Raw genomic sequence first — 25,600 nt, forward strand, 5'->3', positions numbered from 1 at the left:
TTAAAATATGCAGCTCAGGTATTTAGCCAGCGAGTTGCAGCAATACTAAGACTTTTAGTAAATTATAGTAAGAAAACAGTGCATTATCAAATTTTTACATTAACTTTTTTTGAAAACAAAATAACTTTTTTACTTACTTTTTAGCACCAGATAATTGTTTAAGTGATGCTAAAGGAACATCTAAGTTTCTATACTTCATGGACCAGGTATTTGACTCAGTGAATGGATCAAGTGTCAAACCTGAAAAAGGAAAAACTCTGAGGTGTGCAATCACTAACTCCTCAGCTCATGTTGAGTTCTGGAATGAAGCAATAGGTGTCTTCAATTCAATGAAATTTGTAACTAAGGATGGAAAATTAGTTACTCCTCCTTGTATAAAGAACTGGGTTATAACTTTACGTTCATTAATTTATATTTGGGGTAAGTTAAATAAAAGTTTTAAATTTCTTTCACTTCGGAATATCAACCAAGACCCACTCGAATGTACCTTTGGTGCAATCAGAAGCCACGGAGTACGAAATATAAATCCAACAACCATACAATTTGTTAATTCCTTTAAGACATTGTTGATTAATAATTTTTCCTCTGTCAAATCAATAGGTAATTGTGAAATAACTGATACCGGCGATGTCTTAGATAATCTGAAACAATTTCTTATGGTTAATGATAATACCAATCTTAATACATATTTTAATGATCCAAATGAATTCAAATTACCATTATTTCAGAATATTTCGAAATCAATTACCCAGGTTGGTGATATGACTATTGGATATGTAACCGGATATTTGGCTCGTTCTATTATGAAAGTGGTAAGGCATTGTAGGATTTGTATGCAGAAATTGATCTGTACTGATAGAACGAATGTATTAATTGCTTGTAGAGCATATACTGCATAAAAATTTAACCGATCCATCTGAACAGTTTATAAATAGGTACAATTAAAGATATGATTAATATATTCAATGACTTAATACCGAAAATTTGTTTTCAAAAACTAATAGGACAAAAATTAAATTTTTTATTTGAAACTTACTCTGATTTAAGTAATTTTGAATGTCCTATACATGAGTTGAAAGAATTATTAAATCAAAAGTAAACAATTTGTTTTATTTAATTATTGCAAAAAAACTCATAAAATTATCAAAGGTCTGGATAGAAATTTTGATAAAAATATGTCTACCAACTGTGTAGCATACAATTATTACCTAAAACATAAAGGTAATAAAAATAAAAAATGAAGTACTTACTTTTTTTTAATATTTTTGTCTTCCCCTAATTGCAGCGTTTTAATACTTAAAATTACACTTAAAATTGTAATATATTAATGATATTGTGTATATATATAGGTATTTATATATTTATATAAAATGTATTATTTATTATATTATATAGTATAGTAGTATATAGTTTAGTTATAATATCACATTTTAGTATTAGCACATTATTTTTAATTAGTATTGTGTAACGTTGTTATATTTTCGTGTTTTTATGTAATAAGTATTAACAAGTGTTTGTGTAGTATATATTATTAAGTGTCTACACATTATCAATGTCTCACTGTGGCCTAGTGGGATAACCCCTTAATTTTTTCGTTTATATTTAGAGGTACTGAGTTCAGACCCCAATGTACCTGACAATATTTTTTGCACTTTTTACACGCAGTCGAAAGAATAGTACGGACGACAAACATCGGGAGCGCTAATAGTGCAGTAACAACTATTGTCGACGAGTGTCAGTAGTATAAATATGGGGCGTCTGGCTCCATTTTTCAGCGGAGATGAAAAAAGTTTGAGGAGGTATTGTCCCCTTGCAGTGTAAGAAATTCCCGCTGTAAAATGGAGTCAGACGCCCCATGGTTTTTCTGAAAAAAACCTAGGTAAGTAATTCTCCCTTCCACACGTTATTTGATTTGATTTCACATGCATTTCAATTTTTTTTAATATAATCAGTTTAGTATATAACTATACATGCACAAGTAATATACTTAGTTTATAAATATGCGTTGAAACGATCATATCTGTGTAAATAGCATCTGTGTTTCACGTTTAATTCAGTTATTACATTTATTTCTATTCGTGTTTAATTTAAAACATTTAGTTTGTTACTAGCGGTTGAACAATTAAGTCGTGTTATATTTTTTTTATTATTTCTCTGATAAATTAGCTTATTGATTTGTTTTTTTTAAGTATTTATCTTGATATACATCTTAATTAAGTCTTGTTATATTTTTTTTATTATTTCTCTGATAAATTAGCTTATTGATTGTTTTTTTTAAGTATTTATCTTGATATACATCTTAATTAAGTCTTGTTATATTTTTTTTATTATTTCTCTGGTAAATTAGCTTATTGATTTGTTTTTTTAAGTATTTATCTTAAGCTTTATTGTAACCATGAATTTACAGAAATTTTCCAACGATTTTCCATCTTTAGTTTATTTAGTAAGAAATAATTCATATCCAGTACATTCAGATTATACCACATTTATGTCAAGATTAAAAACATATAACTCATATCCATCTACTTCATGTCAAAATAAATATTCGTTAGCTGAATCTGGTTTAAAATATACCGGTGTAGGTGATATAGTTGAATGTTTTTTCTGTGGACTTGTCTTACAAAAATGGTCAAACGATGATATACCATGGGTCGAACACGCAAAATGGAATCCTAAATGTATATTTGTATTACTATGTAAAGGAAATGAATTTATAGAAAATGTAAAAAACGAATATGTAAAAGCTAGCCATGTTTGTGATTGTAAGTCTAAATCAAATGATATTACTTGTTAGTTTACTTTGATGTTTCTTATTACTTTTATAATTTATTTGTATTTCAAAATAAATATTGAATTAATCAACTTAAATGTGTTAATATTTGATTTTATACCTCGTGAACTTGTTGTCAAGTAAGATAACGCGTCTAATTATAATTAAATATATTAGATTTAAAAAAATTGCAGTTTCGGGTTCGACAGATCAGGTAAGTAATTCTCCCTTCCACACGTTATTTGATTTGATTTCACGTTCACTTCAATTTTTTTTAATGTGATCAGTTTAGTATATAACCATACATGTACAAGTAATACACTTAGTTTATAAATATGTGTTGTAACGATCATATATGTGTAAATAACATCTGTGTTTTACGTTTATTTCAGTTATTACATTTATTTCTATTCGTTTTTAAAAATTATCATCAGAAATCGTCTATATCAAAAAGATCACGTCGTCATACAATATGAATCCATCATTGTTGTTGCAAAATCAATATTCAGTATTAGACCTTTTAACAAGAAAAGTGTAACGGTTGGATTTTTGGTTAATAAAACGATTTCTGTTATTGTAATACTAGAATGTAATGTTACTAAAAAATTGTTAACCTTCGATTTACTTCAGTGGTGTACACTAATGTGTGATAGCAATTATAGTTCTGTGGCGACGTGAACAATACACAACGAGCCGCCCAAATTATTTACGATGTCGACAGCGTACAATAGGAAAAACCCATGTTCTAGAATATTCCGCGATGGTCTCGCTAGAGTATATTCGGGGATGTTCTAGAACAAAGCGGAGCCTATAAATACCAGCTGATCAGATGCTCAATTTTCATTCCGTCAGTGACTACGTATCGCGACTTACCGTGTTATTCAGTTCGCAGTAATATTGTACGCGTAATTGGTATTTGTTTGTTATATTTCATTCTTGTACATACATATCACAGTAATATAGTGCTTAATATTTTATAAATTGTGAGTGATTATTTATTACCATAAACCACAAATTGGTGACCTCGACGTGATGGAAAACAATGAATCGTCAGTAGCAAGAGTCGCGGTGAAAATTCCCGAGTTCATTTCTTCGGATCCCGAACTTTGGTTCGCCATGGTCGAGGGAAGTTTTGCCAGCGCAGGTATCAAGATCGACAGTACGAAATTTGGGTATGTTGTCGGCGCATTACCACCCAAATATGCGGTTGAAGTGAAAGATATCATAATGGCACCACCATCGGAAAACAGGTACGTAAAAATTAAACAAGAATTGGTCAAACGTCTCAGCGCATCCCAAGAAGAAAAAACTCGCCAACTATTGGAACGGGTCGAAATGGGTGATAGAAAACCATCGCAATTTTTACGCCATCTTCAAAGCCTAGCTGACACCTCCATTCCTGAAACACTGTTAAAAACGCTGTGGATGGGCCGACTACCGAAAAGTATTCAGGTAGCGCTGGCGATCGTCAAGGACTGCGAACTCGAGGACCTCGCAGCACACGCAGATAATATTGCAGACGCGTCTGGTCCTATGCTACCTCAGATCGCGGAATCAACTGTGAGTAATACTCTGGAAGCTACGTTAAATCTTAAGCTTTCACAGCTAGCGCTAGGGATTAATCAGGAAATCACGGCGCTGAGAAAAGAAATCGCTGAGATCAACACCCGTCCTGCACGTGGGCGAAGCCCCGATCCTAGTGCCCATCGTTCAAGATCTCGATCACGAAGTCGTAATTCACACGGTGTCAATGGAATCTGTTGGTATCACTGGCGTTTTGGATCCAACTCCCAGAAATGTGTAAAGCCATGTACATATAAGTCGGAAAACTAGAAAGGCAATCACTGATGGCGGCCAGTGAGCCAATGCCATTTCCACGCCGCCTATTTCTAACCGATCGTGTCTCACGAATACAATTTCTTATTGACACTGGAGCCGATTTATGTGTATACCCACGCAGTGTGGTTCAAGGTCAACGAGATAAATCGGACTACTCCCTATCAGCAGCCAACGGGACGACCATTGCTACGTACGGAACTATTACACTTGCTCTTGATTTCGGACTTCGTCGAGTTTTCACTTGGAGATTTGTGGTCGCGGATGTATCCAAGCCTATCATTGGTGTGGATTTTTTAAACCATTATAATCTTCTGGTAGATATACGTAATCAACGTCTCTTGGACGGTCTCACGCAACTCACTGTACAGGGTCAAGCTGCGAAATGCGACATACAATCCATCAAAACAGTTGTCGGAACGACAAGGTACCATGACTTATTACAGGAGTATCCTGAGATAACCCGACCTGTTGGAGTAATCAAGGACATCAAACACAACACCAAACATTACATCCAGACGACACCAGGATCTCCCGTCGCGTGTAAACCAAGGCGTCTAGCCCCTGACAAACTCAAGGGAGCCAAAAAGGAGTTTGAGACTATGCTAAATTTGGGTATAGCTCGACCTTCTAAAAGCCCTGGTCTTCACCACTCCACCTGGTTTCAAAGAACACTACGGACGCATGGCGACTCTGTGGAGATTATCGTGCACTTAATACTCGAACTATCCCAGACCGCTACCCAGTTCGTCACATCCAGGATTTCACACACTTCCTTCACGGAAAAAACATTTTCTCAACAATCGATCTGGTAAGAGCCTATAATCAAATTCCTGTAGCAGAGGAAGATATCAATAAAACGGCCATAATAACACCATTTGGACTTTTCGAGTTTCCTTTTATGTCTTTCGGACTCAGAAACGCAGCTCAGACGTTCCAACGTTTTATTGACGAAGTACTCCGTGGACTTGAGTTTTGTTTCAGTTATATCGATGATATACTGGTAGCTTCTACTTCTGAAGAAGAACATATCAAGCACTTACAGATCATTTTCAATCGGTTACGTGAATACTCTCTAGTAATCAACCCTTCCAAGTGCATTTTCGGACAAAAAGAAGTCAAATTCCTAGGTTACCTTATTTCCACAGATGGCACACGTCCTTTACCTGACAGAATCGACGACATCTTGAAATACAAGAAACCGACATCAGCAAAAGGGTTACGACAGTTCCTGGGTATGATAAACTTCTATCGACGTTTTATACCCGGAGCTTCAGAAGCACAAGCACCATTGAACGTCTTACTGGTTCCCAATCTCAAAGGCAAAACTCCTATCAACTGGACACCTGAAGCTACTGCTGCTTTCGAAAATTGTAAAGAGAAACTTGCCTCAGCCACGTTACTTGCTCATCCTCGCGACAATGCACCATTGGCCATTGTAAGTGATGCTTCTGACACCGCAGTGGGCGCGACTCTCCAACAATTCGTCAACACGGGATGGCAGCCTCTCGCATTCTTTTCAAAAAAACTTTCAGTAACTGAATCTAAATACGGAGCCTACGATCGTGAACTCCTTGCTATCTATCTTGCTGTCAAACATTTTCGACACATGGTAGAAACTCGCAATTTTACCATTTTCACTGACCACAACCCATCACTTTCGCCTTTCAGCAGAAACTTGAAAAGTGCTCACCACGCCAATTTCGTCACCTAGATTATATCTCACAGTTTACTACAGACATAAGATATGTGCCAGGTAACAGAACATCGTGGCCGACGCTCTCTCTCGAGTGGAAGTTCTTTCGGATACACTGGATTATACTGCCCTGGCTAAATCTCAACAAGAAGACGACGAATTAAAAACGTATTTACGGAGTGACACTGGACTACAGCTTAAGCAAATTCAAATGCCCGGCATGGATGTTCCTGTGTTTTGCGACACCATGACACCAACCGCCCGACCTTTCATTACAAAATCTTTTCGACGTGCTGCTTTTAATACTGTCCATCGTCTTTCACATCCAGGCATAAAAGCCACTACCAAGTTGGTAACACAACGCACCACTTGGTTCATTTCCTCAACCATCACAAAGATTCGAACATGTACATTTAGACCTCATCATTATGCCATATTCAGAAGGATTCCGCTACTGCCTTACGTGTATCGATAGATTTACTCGATGGCCGGAAGTGATACCTTTGGAGAACCAAGAAGCAGAGACTGTCGCCCGAGCATTTTATACACATTGGATTTCAAGATTTGGTACACCTCTTATTATAACGACTGATCAAGGGAGACAATTCGAATCAAACCTTTTCAAGTATCTAGGATATTTGACTGGTACAAATCACCTTAGGACTACGGCCTACCACCCTTCAGCAAACGGTATGGTAGAACGAAGCCATCGACAGCTTAAGGCCGCTATCAAATGTCACCAGAACAAACGGTGGACTGAAATACTCCCAACAGTCTTATTAGGCATACGAGCAGCTTGGCGCGAGGATCTGAAGTCCACATCCGCAGAACTTGTATTCGGAGAACCACTTCGTCTACCTGGTGAATTTCTCTCAACAAGATCAGATGACGCTAAGTTTGAGAACGCAGCGGAGTTCATCAAGGATCTTCGACACCAGATTCGCCAGATACAACCGGTAAATGGAACCTGCCACGGAGAAAAGAAAAATTTCATATTTAAGGACCTCGCCACCTCCAAACAAGTGTTTATTCGTCATGATGGACCGAAAAACTGTCTACAAATGCCGTACGACGGCCCATACCCAGTTGTAAGTCGCAATCGGAAAACCTTCTGCATTGACGTGAAAGGGAAAAAGATAACAGTGACTATTGATAGACTAAAACCAGCCTACATAATTGCTGATGACATACACGAGGAGGTTAGCTCCAGAAACATGAAACATGCCACACCCGAATCTATCGCAAATAAGGAACCAAAAACAGAAGAACCGACACCAGAAACAAAAGACAGGAAAACGCGTTCCGGTAGAAGAGTCCATTTCCCCGAACGTCTTCAAATAAGTTCCTGCTGACTCCATCACTGGTAGGGGGGTGATGTGGCGACGTGAACAATACACAACGAGCCGCCCAAATTATTTACGATGTCGACAGCGTACAATAGGAAAAACCCATGTTCTAGAATATTCCGCGATGGTCTCGCTAGAGTATATTCGGGGATGTTCTAGAACAAAGCGGAGCCTATAAATACCAGCTGATCAGATGCTCAATTTTCATTCCGTCAGTGACTACGTATCGCGACTTACCGTGTTGTTCAGTTCGCAGTAATATTGTACGCGTAATTGGTATTTGTTTGTTATATTTCATTCTTGTACATACATATCACAGTAATATAGTGCTTAATATTTTATAAATTGTGAGTGATTATTTATTACCATAAACCACAGTTCAATAACTAATAATCTACATACTAATTGTAAACGTGTGAAAATAACTGATAACATATATTATTCAGTCAATTTAAATCAGTTAACTATTAAATTGCATGTTAATGATCATTTTATTACCTTATCATATACTGATTTACATCGTTTAAAACAATACAACAATGTATCGATTCACATATTGTAGAAAAGCAGAAAAAGTTGGTTTCATATCAGTCAACTTTTGATACCGTATATTCATTAATTAGAGCAGACATCAATATTCTACCATCATCTTGTCAGCGAAATGATTTTACTAATCAGTATATTCAAAATTTTGACTTTAGCATGTGTTGTATACAGAACGATGATTCTTGTTTTATATATGAAATACTTCAATTCCACAATAATTCACTATCAGATATATTATATGATATAATGTCGATTTAAAATAAAATTTGTATTGAACTTTATACCATTATAATTGTTATAATTACTCTAAGAATTGATTTCAATATTATAGTAAAAGAATAAGATTAATTAATTTTATCAATTTTAATAATTTTATTAAATATCATAATTTATAGGTACTACCAATAAAAAATTTTTACAAAATAATATATTTGCATTTTTTTTTATTTTTTACTGTTTTTCACAATCTTCCGTTTCGGATCCGATGAACATCGATTTAAAATTGTCCGAATTAGTTCATTTATTTTTATAGATATTTCGTTGTCAGCAGGAAAGGTATTGCTAGTGTACAACTTTACACTAGCTTCAGAATGTTTCCATATATTATAAAAAATCATTATTTAATAATATTCGTAATATGTTTTATTATTTAATCATGTTATAGTTAAATATCAACGATAAAATCCTCAATCTTATTATTTTAATTAGAATTTAATAATTTATTTGTGTTGAATAATAATAGGTAACGGTCAAATTAAAAAAATAATCTGGTGATCAATAAATGATTGTATCGCTGTTGTTTAACTATAGTTCATCATTTAATCATTGGTTTTTTTTATTATGGTTTTTACCTTTCAAGTGACGGAATGTCCTTAATAGCACTAGTTTTATAATGTTGAATGACGTAGTAGTCATCGCATTTTGGCGCTACTGGACACCGAATCGTATACGTGTAATTACCTTCCGTCAATGTTATTGAGTTAGAAACGTTATCTTCAATATTTCCTTTCGAAATTACACTAGCTAAGGCATCCTTGTACGTCTCTATTGATTCTGTTCGCTGCTATACATTCATATATATTTATATTAAAAATGAAATGTGTGGTGTGTGTGTGTGTGTGTGTGTGTGTGTGTGTGTGTGTGTGTGTGTGTGTGTGTGTGTGTGTGTAATATTTAAAAAAATAATACAATACAAATTATTACCTTTCCAGCCTTAGTCATTTTAACTTTTGGTTCAGTATCATTTTTTCTTTTTTTATTCTGCATTTTTACCGGTTTTAAAGAAGATGATAGTGTTGATAGCATACTACTTTCATTCTATTATTTAATAATAATATATTAATATCATATACACACATACATAAACAAATAGGTATAGGTACTTACATCATCATTTGAAGAGCTTTCGCCTGCAGATACATTAGTATAGTACGACATATTATTTTTTATAACATATATTAAATATACCTTAAATAAAAATGATAATCAGTATAAGTTTAATTTTTAATATAACAGATTGTTTAAAAAACATTTACCTGATCAAATTGTGTTACTTGGTTTGTTATCGACTTGTAGCAAACGGATATATTACGGTATGAAACGACGAAACATAAAATGTATAGACAATGTTGAGATTTAACACTAACTATAATCAATGTCTACTGATCACTTATATACAGATTTGTAAGGTTGTGGTATCATATGGTGTGATCATAGTTTTACCTAATCTATAAAATAACTGTGGTAGCGTTGTAATATGGCGTGATCATAGTTTTACCTATTCTATAAAAAAATTACTGTAGTCAAAGTTTAATATAGCGTGATCATATTTTTACCTAATCTATAAAAAATATCTGTGATCAAAGTGAAATATGGCGTGATCACATATCACACCACTGGATCAGACTATAAATCTGGTTCATAATCATTCAATGTTTTTAGACTTATAGTCATTTACAAAGTGCTCTTGAGTAGGTTATAGTCTATTATCCTCAGTCTTTCAGTACTTGTGTAAGTCGCTGACTTTATTACAACACTATCATCAAGCAAGGTTTTTGATATTAGTTAAGTTTTATTAATAATTAATCTAAATTAAATACAATATTAATTTGAAGAAACAGTTTGATTCTTAATTCATTTTTAATTGATAAACTAAAACCTACTTATTCAACGCAACAACATGTACCGAGGTATTCATCAAACTATGCAGCAAAACAATAAGTAAGATAAAATACAAATATAATTAATTATAAATAAATATGTTTTAATAATTTACAAAATGTCAGTGAAATAAAAAAATCAGATGAATAATGAAATATTTAAAATATAAATTAATACATACGTATAATATGAAAATATAAATAAAATGAATAAAATATAAAAAAATAAAATTGGTTGAATTCAAATTCAATATTTAATATATATAATAAAAGTTGTAAAACACGATCAGATTAAAAAATATATGATATAAAATCAAAGTTAAAAATTATTATTTTATTTGAATATTGTTTGTGTCATTATAGATTAATTAAGCTGCTAGTGAATCGGTTAGTCTTAGTGAACAAATATAAAAGATATGATCATATTTATTTATATATTTTTTTAAAAATAATAAGTTATGTGTCTATAAAATATTTATATTATTGATTATAAATAAATATGTTTTAATAATTTACAAAATTTCAGTGAAATAAAAATCAAAATTAATTATGAAATATAAATAAAATGAATAAAATATAAAAAAATAAAATTGGTTGAATTCAAATTCAATATTAATATATATATATTATATAATAAAAGTTAATAAATATGACTTATTAAAGTAGGGCATAGTAAAACACGATCAGATTAAAAAATATATGATATAAAATCAAAATTGAAAATTATTATTTTATTTGAATATTGTTAATATCATTATAGATTAATTAAGCTGCATGGTGAATCTGCTAGTCTTAGGCCCGGTTTCACCACTAAGAGTTAAAAAGCGAGTTATCGATAACCCGGAGTTAGCGCAAAAATGTAATTTCACCATCTAGAGTTAAGTGATAACTTCAAGTTAATGAAAATCTTTACTCCCAGATTTTAACCCTCGATTATTCTAGGTAATAATGACCTAACTCCAAGTTACGACCACGATATCAGCCGCGTTGTCGTGGGAGGGATTGTTTATATGATAATAATATTGTAATCATGTAGATAACATGTAGAATTTTATAAGTTTGGCGCTGTTTTTTTCTTCGGATTTTTTACTTCAACGTTTTCATAGTTTCTACATAGGGCATTTTTAAAACAAGAGTTCAAATAAAATAGAATGTATCGTCGAATACTATACGATAACGATGACGATGATGAAGAGATTATTGATATGCAACGTCGACCTCGGATATTTTATGAAAGAGTCAACTATTGTGAACTGTATGACGATCATGATTTTATAAATCGATTTCGTATTTCAAAAGCTACGTTTAGTATGGTCTTGAGATTGATAAAAAATGAAATATCACCTCCTTCTCAAAGGTAAGTAGCTTTTAATACAATTTGAAAACAGTTGTTGCATGAAAAACAGTGATACTGTTGGAGACAACAACATCTATTGTTATATTACATTAAAGTGTGGATGTGCATAGGAGTATCAAGGTGTGTAACTTTTTTTTTAACTATGGGTCGGATGGACGGGGATTAACTGACAATTTATAATACTGCTATGATGACAGGATGGTCCTAACTTGTATACCAACTATCTTGTAAGGTCAGCTTAATCAGTCGTCCAATGAGATCAATATAATATGTAATAATAACTAATTATTTTAAAGTTTTTATCTTATTTATTAAAGATATTGTTGTTGTCGTCGAATAACCAACAATATGAAAATCCTTCAACTCTATGTAAAAGTTGTTTTTGCTGTGATTTTTTCTTCTACCTACGGTATTACTATTTTTGTTTCAGAAACAGAGCAATATTGGCACCTTGTAAGCTGTACATGGTACTCAGGTATCTTGCTACAGGTTCTTTTTTGTTAGCTATTTCTGACTTTGTTGGAGTTAGTGAATCATCAGCCTGTCGTTACATTCACCAAACATGTAGAGCCATAGCAAAGCAAAAACAAAAATTCATCATGTCGTTCCCAATGAATGATGTTGATACAAAAAGAGTAGTTACTGGGTTTTACAGCCGAAGTAGATTTCCCAGAGTAATAGGAGCTATAGACTGTACCCATATAAAAATTCAGTCACCAGGTATAAATAAAATATAATACTACTGCCACCAACTATATTCCTTTTTATGCAACTATGATTCAATGTAACTTTTATAGGTGGAGATAATGGGGAAACCTTCAGAAATAGGAAAGGTTTTTTTTCTATTAATGTCCAATGCATTTGTAATCCATGGCTCAAAATTATAAACATAGTTGCTCGATGGCCAGGGTCATGCCATGATCAAACCATTTTTGACAATTCTTTAATAAAACATAAATTTGAAACAGGACTCATAAAAGGATATCTCTTAGGTGACGGTGGGTATGAAGTGAAGCCCTACCTTATGACTCCTCTGCTGATCCCTAGGACACAAAATGAGCAGTTGTACAATGAAAGTCACATCAGGACTAGAAATGTTATTGAAAGGTAAATATTACTTGGTTGAAGATGGTGGGATAGATTTAAATGTAATTTGTGATTATCATATATACCTGTTGTATCTAACCAATGTTTTTTTTATCATGGGTAAGAAATTAATGTTATTTATTACAATATTATAGATGTTTTGGAGTTTTAAAACGAAGATTCCCAGTACTCAGCAAAGGAATTACAGTTAATTTGAGTAACACCCAAGCAATAATAGTGGCATGTGCTGTTTTGCATAATATCTGTATTGATATGCATGATGAAGTTCCAAATGATTTGTGTGAAGACAACTATGATGAAAATGTCAGAGAAGAAGACTTTTTCGATTTGCCAGGAATACAAGAGGTAGGCAAGAAAGAGATCGGTTGATCAGGGACCACTTTGCCAATTTACAGTGAGGTTGAACAGTTATATGGTAAGTAAATAGAAATTAAAGTTATGATTTAGGAACTTCATTTTAATTATTTATAATGATTTGAAAATAACAGTAACAAAAACAAATAATAATAACTTTTACCTTTTGAGAAGTAATAACAATATGAATAAAATTTATATGGTTTATATATATATATAAATATATACATAATTTATGTAGCAACACACTTTTAAGTTATAGCTAAAAAAAAAAAACTTAATGTTTTGTACTATTTAATTTTGTTTTAAGAAGTTCTATTTCTAATTTCATTTTCTCTTCTTTTAAGATAGCATTCCTTTTTCGAACATCATTTATTCCAATCTCCTGCTCCAACGCTTTTATTTGTAAGCCTACTAATTTGTCCTTTTGCTGCAAGAGGTTTGTTGCCTCGGCGGATCGGCTTTTGAATGTTTTTCTAAAATATAATAAGTATATATTATACAAATGCTGAATAGAATAAATTCAAACATGCAAAACTCACTATTTTTTCTGAGGGGAGTACTTTTAGCATGCTTTATATGTTGAGGAGTTACCACGTCCCATTGGCTGACACTTGCACCTGAGAAAATGATATATAATTAAAAAGATTCTTGTACCTAATATATTTATTTGTATTATTGTAAAAATATAAAATTAAAAAAAAAAGGCTATTATTAACATAGATATATTATTTTGTTGTAGGCAAGTTAACTTTAACATACCAAGGTCAGTAAAGCTTCTTTCTGCCTTATTAGAAGTTTCATAGTTACTAGGTATATCTATGTTTTCTTTCCTGAATGGTTCTTGAAAAACAAAAGCATATTCATGAATAATTAAATTGCTATTTAAATTAAAATCGTAATTAAGAATAAGATTATAATAATAAAAGATATTGTAAATATTGAAATTATGTTTAATATAATTATTGTACCTATTTAAAAATCAAATAAACTATTATGTATGTTATACGTATTATTTGTATTAATAAAATATTGTTTTAAATATAATGTTTGTTTTGTTATGTTAATTAAATATACAATTTGATATTATCATCATGAATGAGGTTGGTCGGTAATAATCAAAATATAATATGAGAAAAAAGCTTGAAAAGGTACCAGGCAATACCTACACACAATATGCAACGTTTGGAAACTTACTTTGTTTATTGGTTAAAGTTGATCGTATGGAGTCCTCAGTTAAATCAGGCATCACTGAAAATGTTAAAATGTTAAATTATTTAAATTATAAACATATGTATAATGTATATATTATGTAATATGTATTGTATATGCATCAATGTTAATATAATTTATTCTGCAGTAAATAAGATGTTTTTAATTAAAACTATTTAGCTAAAATTCTTTAAAACATAACACTGTCAGAATCTTAAAGAATTTTTTTAAAAGACTAATTAAATGTAATATGGTCTTACCAGTCACATAGTATGTTTCGTTGACCTTGTCTTCATAGTACCCATCATTGTCCATTAATTCATTGTCTGAATGTTGAATAGGTATTGTCAGTATAGGAACATAAGACAAAAAGTATAAGAAAATATACAACATTTTAATAAGCTGTCCAGCAACTATTTTGTAGTATAAAATAATTTGAGCTTACCGTTAACTAAATTGTCAGTACTGATGGCTTCAGTATCATCGTCGAATTCGGATTGGAGACCATCTACAGACAATTGAATTATGCTTTTCAGCTTCTCTTCCCTAAGATTAAGGGCTTGGGAAGGGTCTTTTCCACCACCTGTTTTTAGATGTTCAAATCTTAAATATAAGGAAGAAAATATGAATAATATCAATAAGACATTGGAATCGTCACAAATGAAATCATGATCACACTAACCTTATTGATGCACTTTTTTTCTTACAACTTTTTTTAATTTTTTGTATTTTAACTGCAGCTGTGCACAACTTCGTGCCACCAACACTCCTTGACTATTAAACTCTTCTGAAATCTTCCTCCAACATTCCTCTTTTTCCTTCCACATCACCATATCTGTTTTTTTATTTTCTACTATGTTTTGGTACTTTTTTACCAACTCCACAAGTAGTTCTTCCTCCGTAGCACTGAAGTTAACGTTTCTTTTACGCTTATCCATAGTTAAAAACAGTAGAAACACAAACAGTAAACGTAAGCATAAAAAGTACAGAAAACAGAATACAACAAAATACCGCAGTAAAGTTATGAATTTATGATCACGCGAAAAAATAGTAGATATAAGATAATAGATACGCGAAAATGCGGAATTGTTATCAACGTTATCTCCAAAAACTGGAAGAAATACTGTTGGAACGAGGTTAATTCGGATTAACTAACTCCTACCAAAAAACCTATGGTGAAACTGAAACAATGCTAACTCAAGTTAGACGGTAACTCAGGATTAACTAATTCGCACTTTAACTCGTACATGGTGAAACTGGGCCTTAGTGAATAAATATAAAAGATATGATTGTTTTTATTTTTTTATATATTTTTTAAAAAATAATAAGTTTGTGACTATAAAATATTTATATTATTGATTATAAAAAAAATATTTTTAATATTTTTCAAAATTTCAGTGAAATAAAAATTAGATGAATAATGAAATATTTAATATCAAATAATTCATATTACGCATAAATAAAAAAAATAAATCAATAAAATATATAAAGTACATTCAATAATCTAAATTTTATATAAAATAAAAAATTATGAAATCAGTATTTTATTTTATTAAAATATATTTTAGTAACAAGATAAAAATAATACTATGATACTATTAATTGATATTGTTTAATTACAGGCAAAAACCAAAAATAAAATAATTATAATTGATTTTGAATTCAGCAACTATCAACGTACAGATTTAATACTTATTTCTGCAGCTATATCACAGACTCACGTAAAATCTGAAATTATTCGTCTACGAGGTCGACCTTTAATAATATCACCTGATGGAAGAATAAGATTAATGAATAATTATTCATATACAAAAACTAGAGATTTGCTACTAAAATTTTTGAAAAGAAACCAGATCAGCTTCAAGTTATATTAAACGAATTACATTTAGCTATGAAATCAAAAACGTCGAACCTAACTACAAGCTTTTTAAAAAACCTATCTTGATTTTAATAACCAAAATGCAATTATTTTACTATGGAATGGTAATTCAGATAAAAATATTTTACAAAGATTAGGTTTTAATACAAATATAATGTTGAATATGACTGCATACGATACTGATAATAATAGAGTATTTTATTTAAAATTAATTAATTTTAAAAGTAATGAAATTATATTAAACCATAAATTAGGTTATATAATTAAAAATGGTAGATTTTTATCGTTGAAGGAACTCATGATTCAATTTGTAATCAAAACCATGATATAACTTATATACACGATGCAGTTAGTGATGTAAATTAACGAAATGTATTTTCAACTATTTATGTATAAAAAACAATTATCAGTTTATATTAAGTAAAATAATAAAATAATATAAGTTCTTACATTATACTAATATTGAAAAATTAACCTCATCCGTTAAAAATAATTACAATCGATTTTGATTTTAACAAATATTAACATGTCGATTTAATACTTAATTTCTACAGCTATATCACAGACTTACATTAAATCTAAAATTAAACGACATTGAGAACGACCTTTCATAATATCACTTGATGGATGAATAAGATTAATGAATATAATATATATATATATATATATATATAAACCAGAGATTTGATACTAAAAAAATTTTGAAAAAAAAAACCAGATCAGCTTAAAGTTATAGCCTACTAAGTTAATTATTTATGTATAAAAAAGCAATATTATCAGTTCATATTAAATAAAATAATAAAATTATATTGACTTATCTTTAATAACAATAGATCGTAATTAGTAACACAGTAATATTTTAAAAATTTACCTCGATCGTTCAATGGTCAACGCTATTGATTGTAATAATAATAAATAATGACTTAATAAGCATAAATGGTTAATACGTTTTTTTTTATTTAGTAATAATAATTTATTTATTGTTATTTAATGGTAAATTTTATATTATTATTATATTTATTTTTAATTACAGTAAAATACAACGAAATGTAATATCAAAAAGAACACGTATGAACGTAATGGAAGCGGACTTATTCAATTAAATCGGTTAAAAAATGTTCAAAAACGTTTGTTTTAAAAAACGATTATAATTTCATAGACTTTAATCAATTTTTTGACTACGGTTTTGAAATGATTGTTTGTAAATTAAAAAAAATGACACAACAAACTAGTATTAAATTTAACTTATATCTCGACTGTGTTTATGTACATGTGTTAACACAGGAATACCGAGATATTTCATTTAAAACAGTGAATGTGTTGGCATATACAAATTCAAATTTCGAAAATTTATTAAAAAAAATGTTTGATAAAATTAACAAAGAGGAAAGTAATTTTGTAACTAAAGGAAGTGGTTGGAGTTTATATTCAATTGATGCATTACAATTAAGAATCAATATTGTAAACCCTTTAACCGGATCTTCTTATGTAATTTTACCAGAATGTATAAGGAATAAGAAAGCTGTTATAAATGTAAAAAATAATGATAACAAATGTTTCAAATATGCAATTTTTACAAAATATAATACTCGTTCAGATAAAACTAAATTTAGTAATCAATATTTCAAAATACTTGAAAAAAAAATAGATTAAATTTTCATTGTATCGATTTTCCGACACCAGTTAATCAAATTAAATCATTTGAACGTTTAAATAATGTATCAGTTAATGTTTTTAGTTTAGATAATAAAATGTTGTTTTCCCATTATATATGAATAATGTGGAAAGTAAAAACCATTTCGATCTGTTTTTAATTAATAATGGTATAACGTCACATTATTGTTTTATTAATGATTTTTGTAGACTTATTCGTAATCAAAAGACGAAACATAAATCTAAATTAATTATATGTAAAAGATGTTTTACAGTTTTTAGTAATATTCCTAGTAAATTCAAACTATGGGGTATTGATGGGTTAAAAAAACATAAAAAAATTTGTGGAAAACATAAACTTGGAAGACCTGTAATGTTTGATAACGGTGATGACGATACTATTTATTTTAAAAATTTTAAAAGATCTCAACGAATACCTATAGTAATTTATTCTGATTTCGAATGTTATTTAAAACCTATAATAAACAACCAAGACATTAAAACTAAGACATTGATAACTCATAAACATAAACCTATGAGTTATGCATTTTACGTAAAAATAGATTATGACATTATACCTAAATATTTAATAAAAAATATAAAATTCCAACAAAACTTCATGTTTATAGAAATCGTAATGCAGCAAAACATTTCATAAAGACAATGATAGATATAGGTTCAAAAGTGTGTAATCTTTATAAGATAAATATACCCATGGACAAATTAACTGTTGATGAAGAGCATAAATTTCAAAATGCTAGATTATGTGAATGCTGCTTCAAATCATTTAAAAACGATAATTTATTTAAAGTAAGAGATCATAATCATTTTACAGGACGTTTTAGATCAGCTGTTTGTTTAAATTGTAATTTTGAATTAACTAATGTTTCATTTATTCCAATATACTTTCATAACTTAGTCTATGACAGTCATTTTATTGTTCGTGAACTTGGTTGTAATGAAAATGATATTCATGTAATACCTAATTCATCAGAAAATATATATCATTTAGTAAAACTATTCAAGATAAATTCAATATAAAATTTATTGATACATTTCGTTTTATGTCAGAGTCTCTTAGTTCACTAGCTGATAATTTATCTGAAGACAAAACTAGATTTAGAGAAACATTAAAAATATTTTCTTTGTCGACATTAAATTTAGTTACACGAAAAGGTGTGTTTCCTTATGAATATATTGACCATCCTAATAAATTAAATGAAACTTGTTTACCACCAAAACAGTTTTTTTATAATTCATTAAAAGATGAAGATATTAGTGATGAAGATTATGCGCATGCTCATAAGGTTTGGAAAAATTTAATATAAAAACATTAGGAGAATATAGTGACTTATACTTAGCAACAGATGTATGTTTACTTTCTGATGTTTTTGAAAATTTTAGAGATCTTTGTTTACAAACACTTAAACTCGATGCTTCTCATTTTATGACCGCTCCAGGATTTGCATTCGATTGTATGTTAAAACATACTAATGTTAAATTAGAACGACTTAAACAGTATGATATTCAAATTTTTCTGGAGAACGGATTACGTGGTGGAATTTGTCATTCAGTTAAAAGACATGTAAAAGCTAATATTCCTAATATTCAAAATATTAATTATGATTCAAACAAACCTGTAACGTGGTTAGCTTACTTGGACTGTGTAAATCTATATGGAAAATCAATGCTATCTGCTTTACCTCATAAAAATTTTGAATGGTTTAACGATTTGACAATAGATATAACACAAATTGAAGATGATGCTGAATATGGTTATATTTTAGAAGTAGATGTTATTTATCCAAAACAATTACATGACAATCATAATGATTTCCCATTTTTACCTGAGAATAAATGTCCTCCCAATTCAAAAGTAAAAAAACTATTAACAACATTAGAATCGAAATTTAATTATGTAGTTCACTATAGAAATTTGAAACAGGCCATCGTTAATGGATTAAAAGTGAAAAAAGTTCATAGGATTCTGCGTTTTTCGCAATCTCGTTGGATGGCACCATATATAAATTTATGTACAAATATGAGGGTTAAGTCAAGGAATGAGTTTGAACGAAAATTCTGGAAACTGTTAGTGAATAGTGTCTATGGAAAATGTATGGAAAATGTAAGAAAACGTATGTCAATGTTTCTAGTATCTAACGAAAAAAAGCACATCGATTAATGTCGAAAACAACATTTAAAGATCGAACTATATACACAAAAATTTAATGGCTATTCATATGAATAAGGAAAAAATTAAATTTGATAAGCCTATTTATGTAGGATTTGCAATATTGGATATTTCAAAGTCGAAAATGTATGATTTTCATTATAATGTAATGAAAAATATGTATAGAAATAAAATTAACATTGTGTATTCAGATACTGATTCGTTAGTTTACGAAATAAGAACTTCTAACTTTTTCGATGACATAAAACGAAAATTATTTTCTTACTTTGATACTTCAAATTATCCGAAAAATCACTATTGTTTTAGTGATCGTAGAAAAAATCAACCAGGTTATTTTAAAGACGAATTAAAATCTGAAATCTTATTAGAATTTATTACTTTACGTCCTAAACTCTATGCATATAAAACAAATAAAAGATGAAGTAAAAAGAGCTAAGGGTGTTAAAAAATATGTTATTAATAATCACATGAAGTTTGACGAATATTTAAATATATTAAATGCATATATCAATAATTCAGCTAGTCAACAATTATGTAAATCTATGAATTTTATACAATCAAAACACCATTTTGTTTATTCTAAATCTATAGATAAAATTGCCCTTAGTGCGAATGACGATAAAAGGATTATTATGCGTGATGGTATTAATACTATTGCATATGGTCACTATCGTTTAAAAAAATAGTTTATTTTATTTTTTTAATTATGTAAAATTGAAATAGTATTCAATAAAAATAATAATATTAATAAAATAAAATATAGGATAAATACAATTTAAAAAAAAAAACAAAAAAACGTTATTTATTCATTATTTTTATTTTTATTACTAAAATGCATGTTTAAACAATTAGCTAAACAGTATAACATTTAATTTTTCAGAATGAACAAACCTATAATTCCAAATTAGAAATCGATATTGAAAATCTGAGTCAACTCTATTTTATTTTAGACAAAGTTTTACATCGATTGCCAGATTAGTAGGGATATGGTAGTAAAAAAATTAACGGATTTAATTTAATTATAACATTCGGTAATCAATTAAAAAATAAATTAACATAAAAATGAAATAGATCCAAACATTGTAATAATAAAATGGTTTATACAATTAAAATAATAAATATTGATTGATACATTTCGTTTATTTACTATTTTAAAGTATCGTTTACATCAATCCACGAATTATGACTGTTGTTAAAACCTAACCATTTAACATATAATTTGTTTTTATTTTTTTTTATAATACGTTCAATGAGAAAGGTGTCGGGAAAAAATGTTTTTTTTAATTCTTGTGTATAAAAACAGCCTAATATTATATTATTTGAACTATCTTTTAGTTGATAAGTCAATGGATCTGTATTTAAAATTTTAGAAATAGTGAACACTTCTGTTGACCAATTTGGTGTATACCTTTACTGAAATTATGTTTATACTTAGATATTCTTACTTAGTCATTAATTTTAAATTTAAGTTTATTTGATGTATTAATTTGTAATGTTTTTCTTTTAATTGTAACCGGGTTGATCCGAGCTTCGTGTGGTGAACATTTTATTGTTGAATGTTTTGTATTATTATAATTATATACTAATTTAAAAATTGAATTTATCCAATTCCATGATCCTGTTGATGTAAAATATTTGTAAATTTTATTTTTTATTGTTCTTATAACGCCTTATAGCAGCCTTTATACTGCTGTATGTTGAATAATGTCTAATATGATACTTATTCAAATTCTGTTCCGTTATCTGTTTGTAATAATTTTGGTTGATTTTTTTTTAATATTTTTATTATACCTTTTGTACACTCCTTTGCTGTTTTATTTTTTAGTGCTTCTACCCACACATACTTGGTAAATGTATCTATAATAATTAAAATGAATTTAAAACCATTATTTTGTCTAGAATGTGGTTGCATGTCTATTAAATCAGCTTGCCAGAGATCATCTTTAAACCGTGTTACTACGCTTCGTCTAGGAAATATTTTTCTCGCTGGTCCATGTAACTCCTCAGCTAAACTGGTTAAGATTGTCATTATACTATAATATTTCTCTCGCGTAATTCTTCTAAAATTGATATAATTTCATTATTGACACCAGTATTACCAACATTTTGTGATGATGTTAGAAGATTTAATCTAGTTACTAGTTCATTCGGATCGTCATAATAAACTAATTGTGTTTGAGGTATTACATCTTTATATAAACCAGAACCTCTCTTAACCTTTGGGGTTGCAGTAAAATTAAACATTTTTTCATTTTTTGGATCTGTAGTCATAGAACTGTTTGCTGTTGGACGAAATTCAAATGGATCATTTGGTATAGTTGTATTATTATGAATATTACTACGTTTAGCGTTAGATCTAGATAAATGATCGGTAATTTGTGCTAAACTTAATCGAGGAGTTCTTGAGTTATTAATTTTATCTATTTCTTTGTTTAATTGCTTTTCCTCATTTTTCATTCTATCGTATAGACGTTTTACAACATTCGTCCATTTATGAAACTTTGAGGTTTTAGGTTTCCCATCTGCTTTTAAATGAGCTCGTGAAGTTTTTAAAATGTCGTAATAAGATTCCATATCTTGTAGAGTTGTATTTTTTGGTTCTTTCTCACATAGTAAAGACCAAAGTCCTTCAGTCCATGGATAGTATTTATTAAATAACTGTAAGTTACCATAACTAAAAGTTACAGAGTGGCCTTCTATTTTATATGAATCAATGGCTTTATCATAATACATACCATATGATTTATCATATCGTTTTGATGTAGGACGTTTATTGAAAAAATTTGAAAATGATGAATTTAATTCGTTATCATTATCATCATCACTAACGTCTGAAGTTTCCGGTTTTATTTCATCAGCCGGTTGTGTATTCTTTTCTGTTTGGTTGCTCAATGGTTCTATTATTGGTTTAAATGCTTCACGAAAATAGTTGTCGGAATCTATGATACCACGTTTCATTTCCATTATTTTTCGTTTTATATTTTTTTTTGAGGTTATTAAATTTTCCAATAAAACTTTTTCTTTAATCATTTCAAATAATAATGTGAATATAACTGTATCGTATGACTATTGACAACACAATGTATATAATTTCAGTTATACTTTATATTTATATTTATACTTACATTTATTTTATTTTAATAAAAGTATGAAAACCACATCTATATCTTCCTTCATTCATTTCCCGAGTTTTATCAATAACCATAAACCCATAATCACTATGATTCCAACATAAATGGGAAATTTTCCGAAATTCAATGAAATCCATATCTGTAGACGAATGATCATTGAATATATGACGTAAATTTGTATCGTCTTGTTTTAGTATTATTAAAAAATTTGAGTTATCTCTTACTAACTGTTTTGGTATTTTAGAATATGTTTGTGCTAAATAAAATACTGAACTAGCACCTGAATGTCTACAAATTGAGAAGTATTCTCTGATTACTGACATATTGTCCACCAATTGATGTATACGATGACTCGGAAATTGCTTTGTTAAATTTGCAAACATATAATACATTTGCAAACATAAACGAAACTAATAACAACTTCGAAATATATTTAGAAAACCCCGATCGTTTACTAAATAATAATAAATTTCCAATCTGTTATATCACACTGAAAAAGGGGTGTTACGATATTAAGGATATTAAAAATCAAATTTTGGCCCAAATAGATGACTTTAATAATGATAACGAATACTTTAGAATAAAATCGACAGAGAAAATGACTTTTGATATCGGGATTGATCAAATAGATTTTAGAACAACCATATTCAGTAATGGTATAATACGTTTTAACGTAAAGAACAGTATAGGACCTTTATTGGGGTTTGAAAAAAAAAGTTATGAACCACGCAATATGCACATTGAGGGTCATCGATCACAGAAAGTGACAAATTTAATCAGTGTTAACTCAATAAAAGTAATGTGTAATATAGCTCAAGGTTCATTCAACAACCACATGTCAAGTCATTCAATTTATGAGTTTTCCCCTAGTGAGATCATAGGGTCTAAGCTGATTCAAACACCAAATAACCTAATATATTACAAATTAAATAAAACAAATATCGATTCAATAACTATACAATTAGTTGATCAAGATCATAATCCGATAAACAATTTAGGTGAGAAATTAATAATCAATCTACATATTAAACGTTACGGATCTTAATATGGGATTAAAATTTAATATAAGCCCATTACATAAAATAAATCTTGTTAGTCAAAAGACTAAAGCGGTACCGGTAACATCGAATAAAGTAAAAAAAATAACAACGAAAAATAAAACAATTTTAAAGGCTTTAGGTTATAAATTAAAGCAGAATGCCTGAAAGTGATATTTTAGATATAAGTTCGCCGTTTGAAACCGATTCTAAAATTACGAAAATCGAATATCATTCATATACACCGTATACAACTTCATTTAATAATAGCGATGAAATACGTATATCAATTCAACAAACAGATGTTTATCCATATCTGAATGAAAGCTTTATATATTTAGAAGGTCAAGTATCAGATGCTGGAAAAGTAAAACTTACTAATAACGGGTTTTCCTATCTCTTTGATCAAATACGACTTGAAATCAATGGAATAGAAGTAGATAGAACACGCGTACTTGGTATTACCAGTTCGTTAAAAGGTTATCTATCAGGTACACCTGATAATTATAATTGTTATGAAAATGCTGGTTGGATTTTTAAAAATAGTTCAAACCCAGCAAATAATAATGGAGAATTTAGTGCATGCATTCCGTTGAAATATTGGTTAGGTCTATTTGAAGACTTTAAAAAGATATTAGTTAATTCTAGATTAGAACTAATATTAACTCGATGTCATAACGATTTAAACGCTCTAAAGGTAATAACCAGTGCAAGTACAAATTCTGGAAAAGTTGATTTGAATAAAATAGTTTGGAAGGTTCCACATATTACTGTTGATGATGAAGAAAGGTTAAAATTATTAAAACTTATTGAAAAAGAAAAAAGTTTGTTTATCCCGTTCAGATCTTTTGAAACTTTTGAATATCCTGAACTTGGAACCACAAAAAAAGTAGTGTGGAACTTGAAGACAGCATCAAAATTAGAAAAACCACGATTTATCATAATTGGATTACAAAAAGGACGTAAAAATTCGTTAGAAAAAGATTGTAGTATATTTGATCACTGTAATATGACAAACGTTAAAGTATTTCTTAACTCAATAGCTTATCCATATGATAATTTGAATTTAGATTTTACGAAAAATAATTTCACCTTATTATATGATATGTATACATCGTTTCAAGAATCGTACTATGAAAAAAATATACGAAACCCCTTATTAAGTCCCTCTACTTTTCTATCGAACGCACCAATTGTAGTTATCGATACTTCAAAACAGAACGATTCGGCTACAGCATCATCAGTAGATGTACAATTGGAAATTGAAGCATCGGAATCTCTTACAGGTGTAACTGCTTATTGTTTATTAATTCATGATCGCATTGT

At 29.5% G+C, this 25,600-nt stretch overlaps 7 protein-coding genes across 7 annotated transcripts; 6 read left to right on the forward strand and 1 right to left on the reverse strand.

The window, feature by feature from the left end:
* Window positions 1-2,377: 2,377 nt before the first annotated feature.
* Window positions 2,378-2,794, forward strand: LOC126553789 (death-associated inhibitor of apoptosis 2-like). The gene has a single exon (XM_050208906.1). The coding sequence runs from the start codon at window positions 2,396-2,398 to the stop codon at window positions 2,792-2,794; it is 399 nt and encodes a 132-aa protein (XP_050064863.1). The 5' UTR covers window positions 2,378-2,395.
* A 1,008-nt stretch (window positions 2,795-3,802) lies between these two features.
* Window positions 3,803-4,603, forward strand: LOC126553781 (uncharacterized). Its single transcript, XM_050208897.1, has one exon. It carries the CDS (start codon window positions 3,803-3,805, stop codon window positions 4,601-4,603), a length of 801 nt encoding a protein of 266 aa, XP_050064854.1.
* Window positions 4,604-4,617: 14 nt separating this feature from the next.
* Window positions 4,618-5,421, forward strand: LOC126553782 (uncharacterized). The gene has a single exon (XM_050208898.1). It carries the CDS (start codon window positions 4,618-4,620, stop codon window positions 5,419-5,421), a length of 804 nt encoding a protein of 267 aa, XP_050064855.1.
* Window positions 5,422-6,730: 1,309 nt separating this feature from the next.
* On the forward strand, window positions 6,731-7,654 carry LOC126553783 (uncharacterized). The gene has a single exon (XM_050208899.1). The coding sequence runs from the start codon at window positions 6,731-6,733 to the stop codon at window positions 7,652-7,654; it is 924 nt and encodes a 307-aa protein (XP_050064856.1).
* Window positions 7,655-9,041: 1,387 nt separating this feature from the next.
* LOC126553784 (uncharacterized) lies at window positions 9,042-10,367 on the reverse strand. The gene is made up of 4 exons (XM_050208900.1): window positions 10,030-10,367; window positions 9,581-9,976; window positions 9,398-9,511; window positions 9,042-9,257 (listed from the first exon to the last, which is right to left on the reverse strand). Exons 2-4 carry the CDS (start codon window positions 9,629-9,631, stop codon window positions 9,042-9,044), a joined length of 381 nt encoding a protein of 126 aa, XP_050064857.1. The 5' UTR covers window positions 9,632-9,976; window positions 10,030-10,367.
* A 1,137-nt stretch (window positions 10,368-11,504) lies between these two features.
* LOC114131156 (putative nuclease HARBI1) lies at window positions 11,505-13,222 on the forward strand. The gene is made up of 4 exons (XM_050208909.1): window positions 11,505-11,710; window positions 12,141-12,430; window positions 12,508-12,817; window positions 12,952-13,222. Exons 1-4 carry the CDS (start codon window positions 11,505-11,507, stop codon window positions 13,184-13,186), a joined length of 1,041 nt encoding a protein of 346 aa, XP_050064866.1. The 3' UTR covers window positions 13,187-13,222.
* Window positions 13,223-18,919: 5,697 nt separating this feature from the next.
* On the forward strand, window positions 18,920-20,097 carry LOC126553785 (uncharacterized). The gene has a single exon (XM_050208901.1). It carries the CDS (start codon window positions 19,363-19,365, stop codon window positions 20,095-20,097), a length of 735 nt encoding a protein of 244 aa, XP_050064858.1. The 5' UTR covers window positions 18,920-19,362.
* Window positions 20,098-25,600: the final 5,503 nt, after the last annotated feature.

The sequence above is a fragment of the Aphis gossypii genome, unplaced genomic scaffold, assembly GCF_020184175.1.
Source record: "Aphis gossypii isolate Hap1 unplaced genomic scaffold, ASM2018417v2 Contig00328, whole genome shotgun sequence".
NCBI classification, from domain to species: domain Eukaryota; kingdom Metazoa; phylum Arthropoda; class Insecta; order Hemiptera; family Aphididae; genus Aphis; species Aphis gossypii.

Coding starts and splice junctions, on each gene's coding strand:
- LOC126553789 (XM_050208906.1), top strand. CDS start 2,396: ATGAATTTACAGAAATTTTCCAACGATTTTCCATCTTTAGTTTATTTA.
- LOC126553781 (XM_050208897.1), top strand. CDS start 3,803: ATGGAAAACAATGAATCGTCAGTAGCAAGAGTCGCGGTGAAAATTCCC.
- LOC126553782 (XM_050208898.1), top strand. CDS start 4,618: ATGGCGGCCAGTGAGCCAATGCCATTTCCACGCCGCCTATTTCTAACC.
- LOC126553783 (XM_050208899.1), top strand. CDS start 6,731: ATGCCATATTCAGAAGGATTCCGCTACTGCCTTACGTGTATCGATAGA.
- LOC126553784 (XM_050208900.1), bottom strand. CDS start 9,631: ATGTCGTACTATACTAATGTATCTGCAGGCGAAAGCTCTTCAAATGAT. Junction 9,512..9,580: donor AAAGCTCTTCAAATGATGAT/GTAAGTACCTAT, acceptor ATTAAATAATAG/AATGAAAGTAGTATGCTATC. Junction 9,258..9,397: donor AAATGACTAAGGCTGGAAAG/GTAATAATTTGT, acceptor ATGAATGTATAG/CAGCGAACAGAATCAATAGA.
- LOC114131156 (XM_050208909.1), top strand. CDS start 11,505: ATGTATCGTCGAATACTATACGATAACGATGACGATGATGAAGAGATT. Junction 11,711..12,140: donor ATATCACCTCCTTCTCAAAG/GTAAGTAGCTTT, acceptor TTTTTGTTTCAG/AAACAGAGCAATATTGGCAC. Junction 12,431..12,507: donor TATAAAAATTCAGTCACCAG/GTATAAATAAAA, acceptor TAACTTTTATAG/GTGGAGATAATGGGGAAACC.
- LOC126553785 (XM_050208901.1), top strand. CDS start 19,363: ATGACCGCTCCAGGATTTGCATTCGATTGTATGTTAAAACATACTAAT.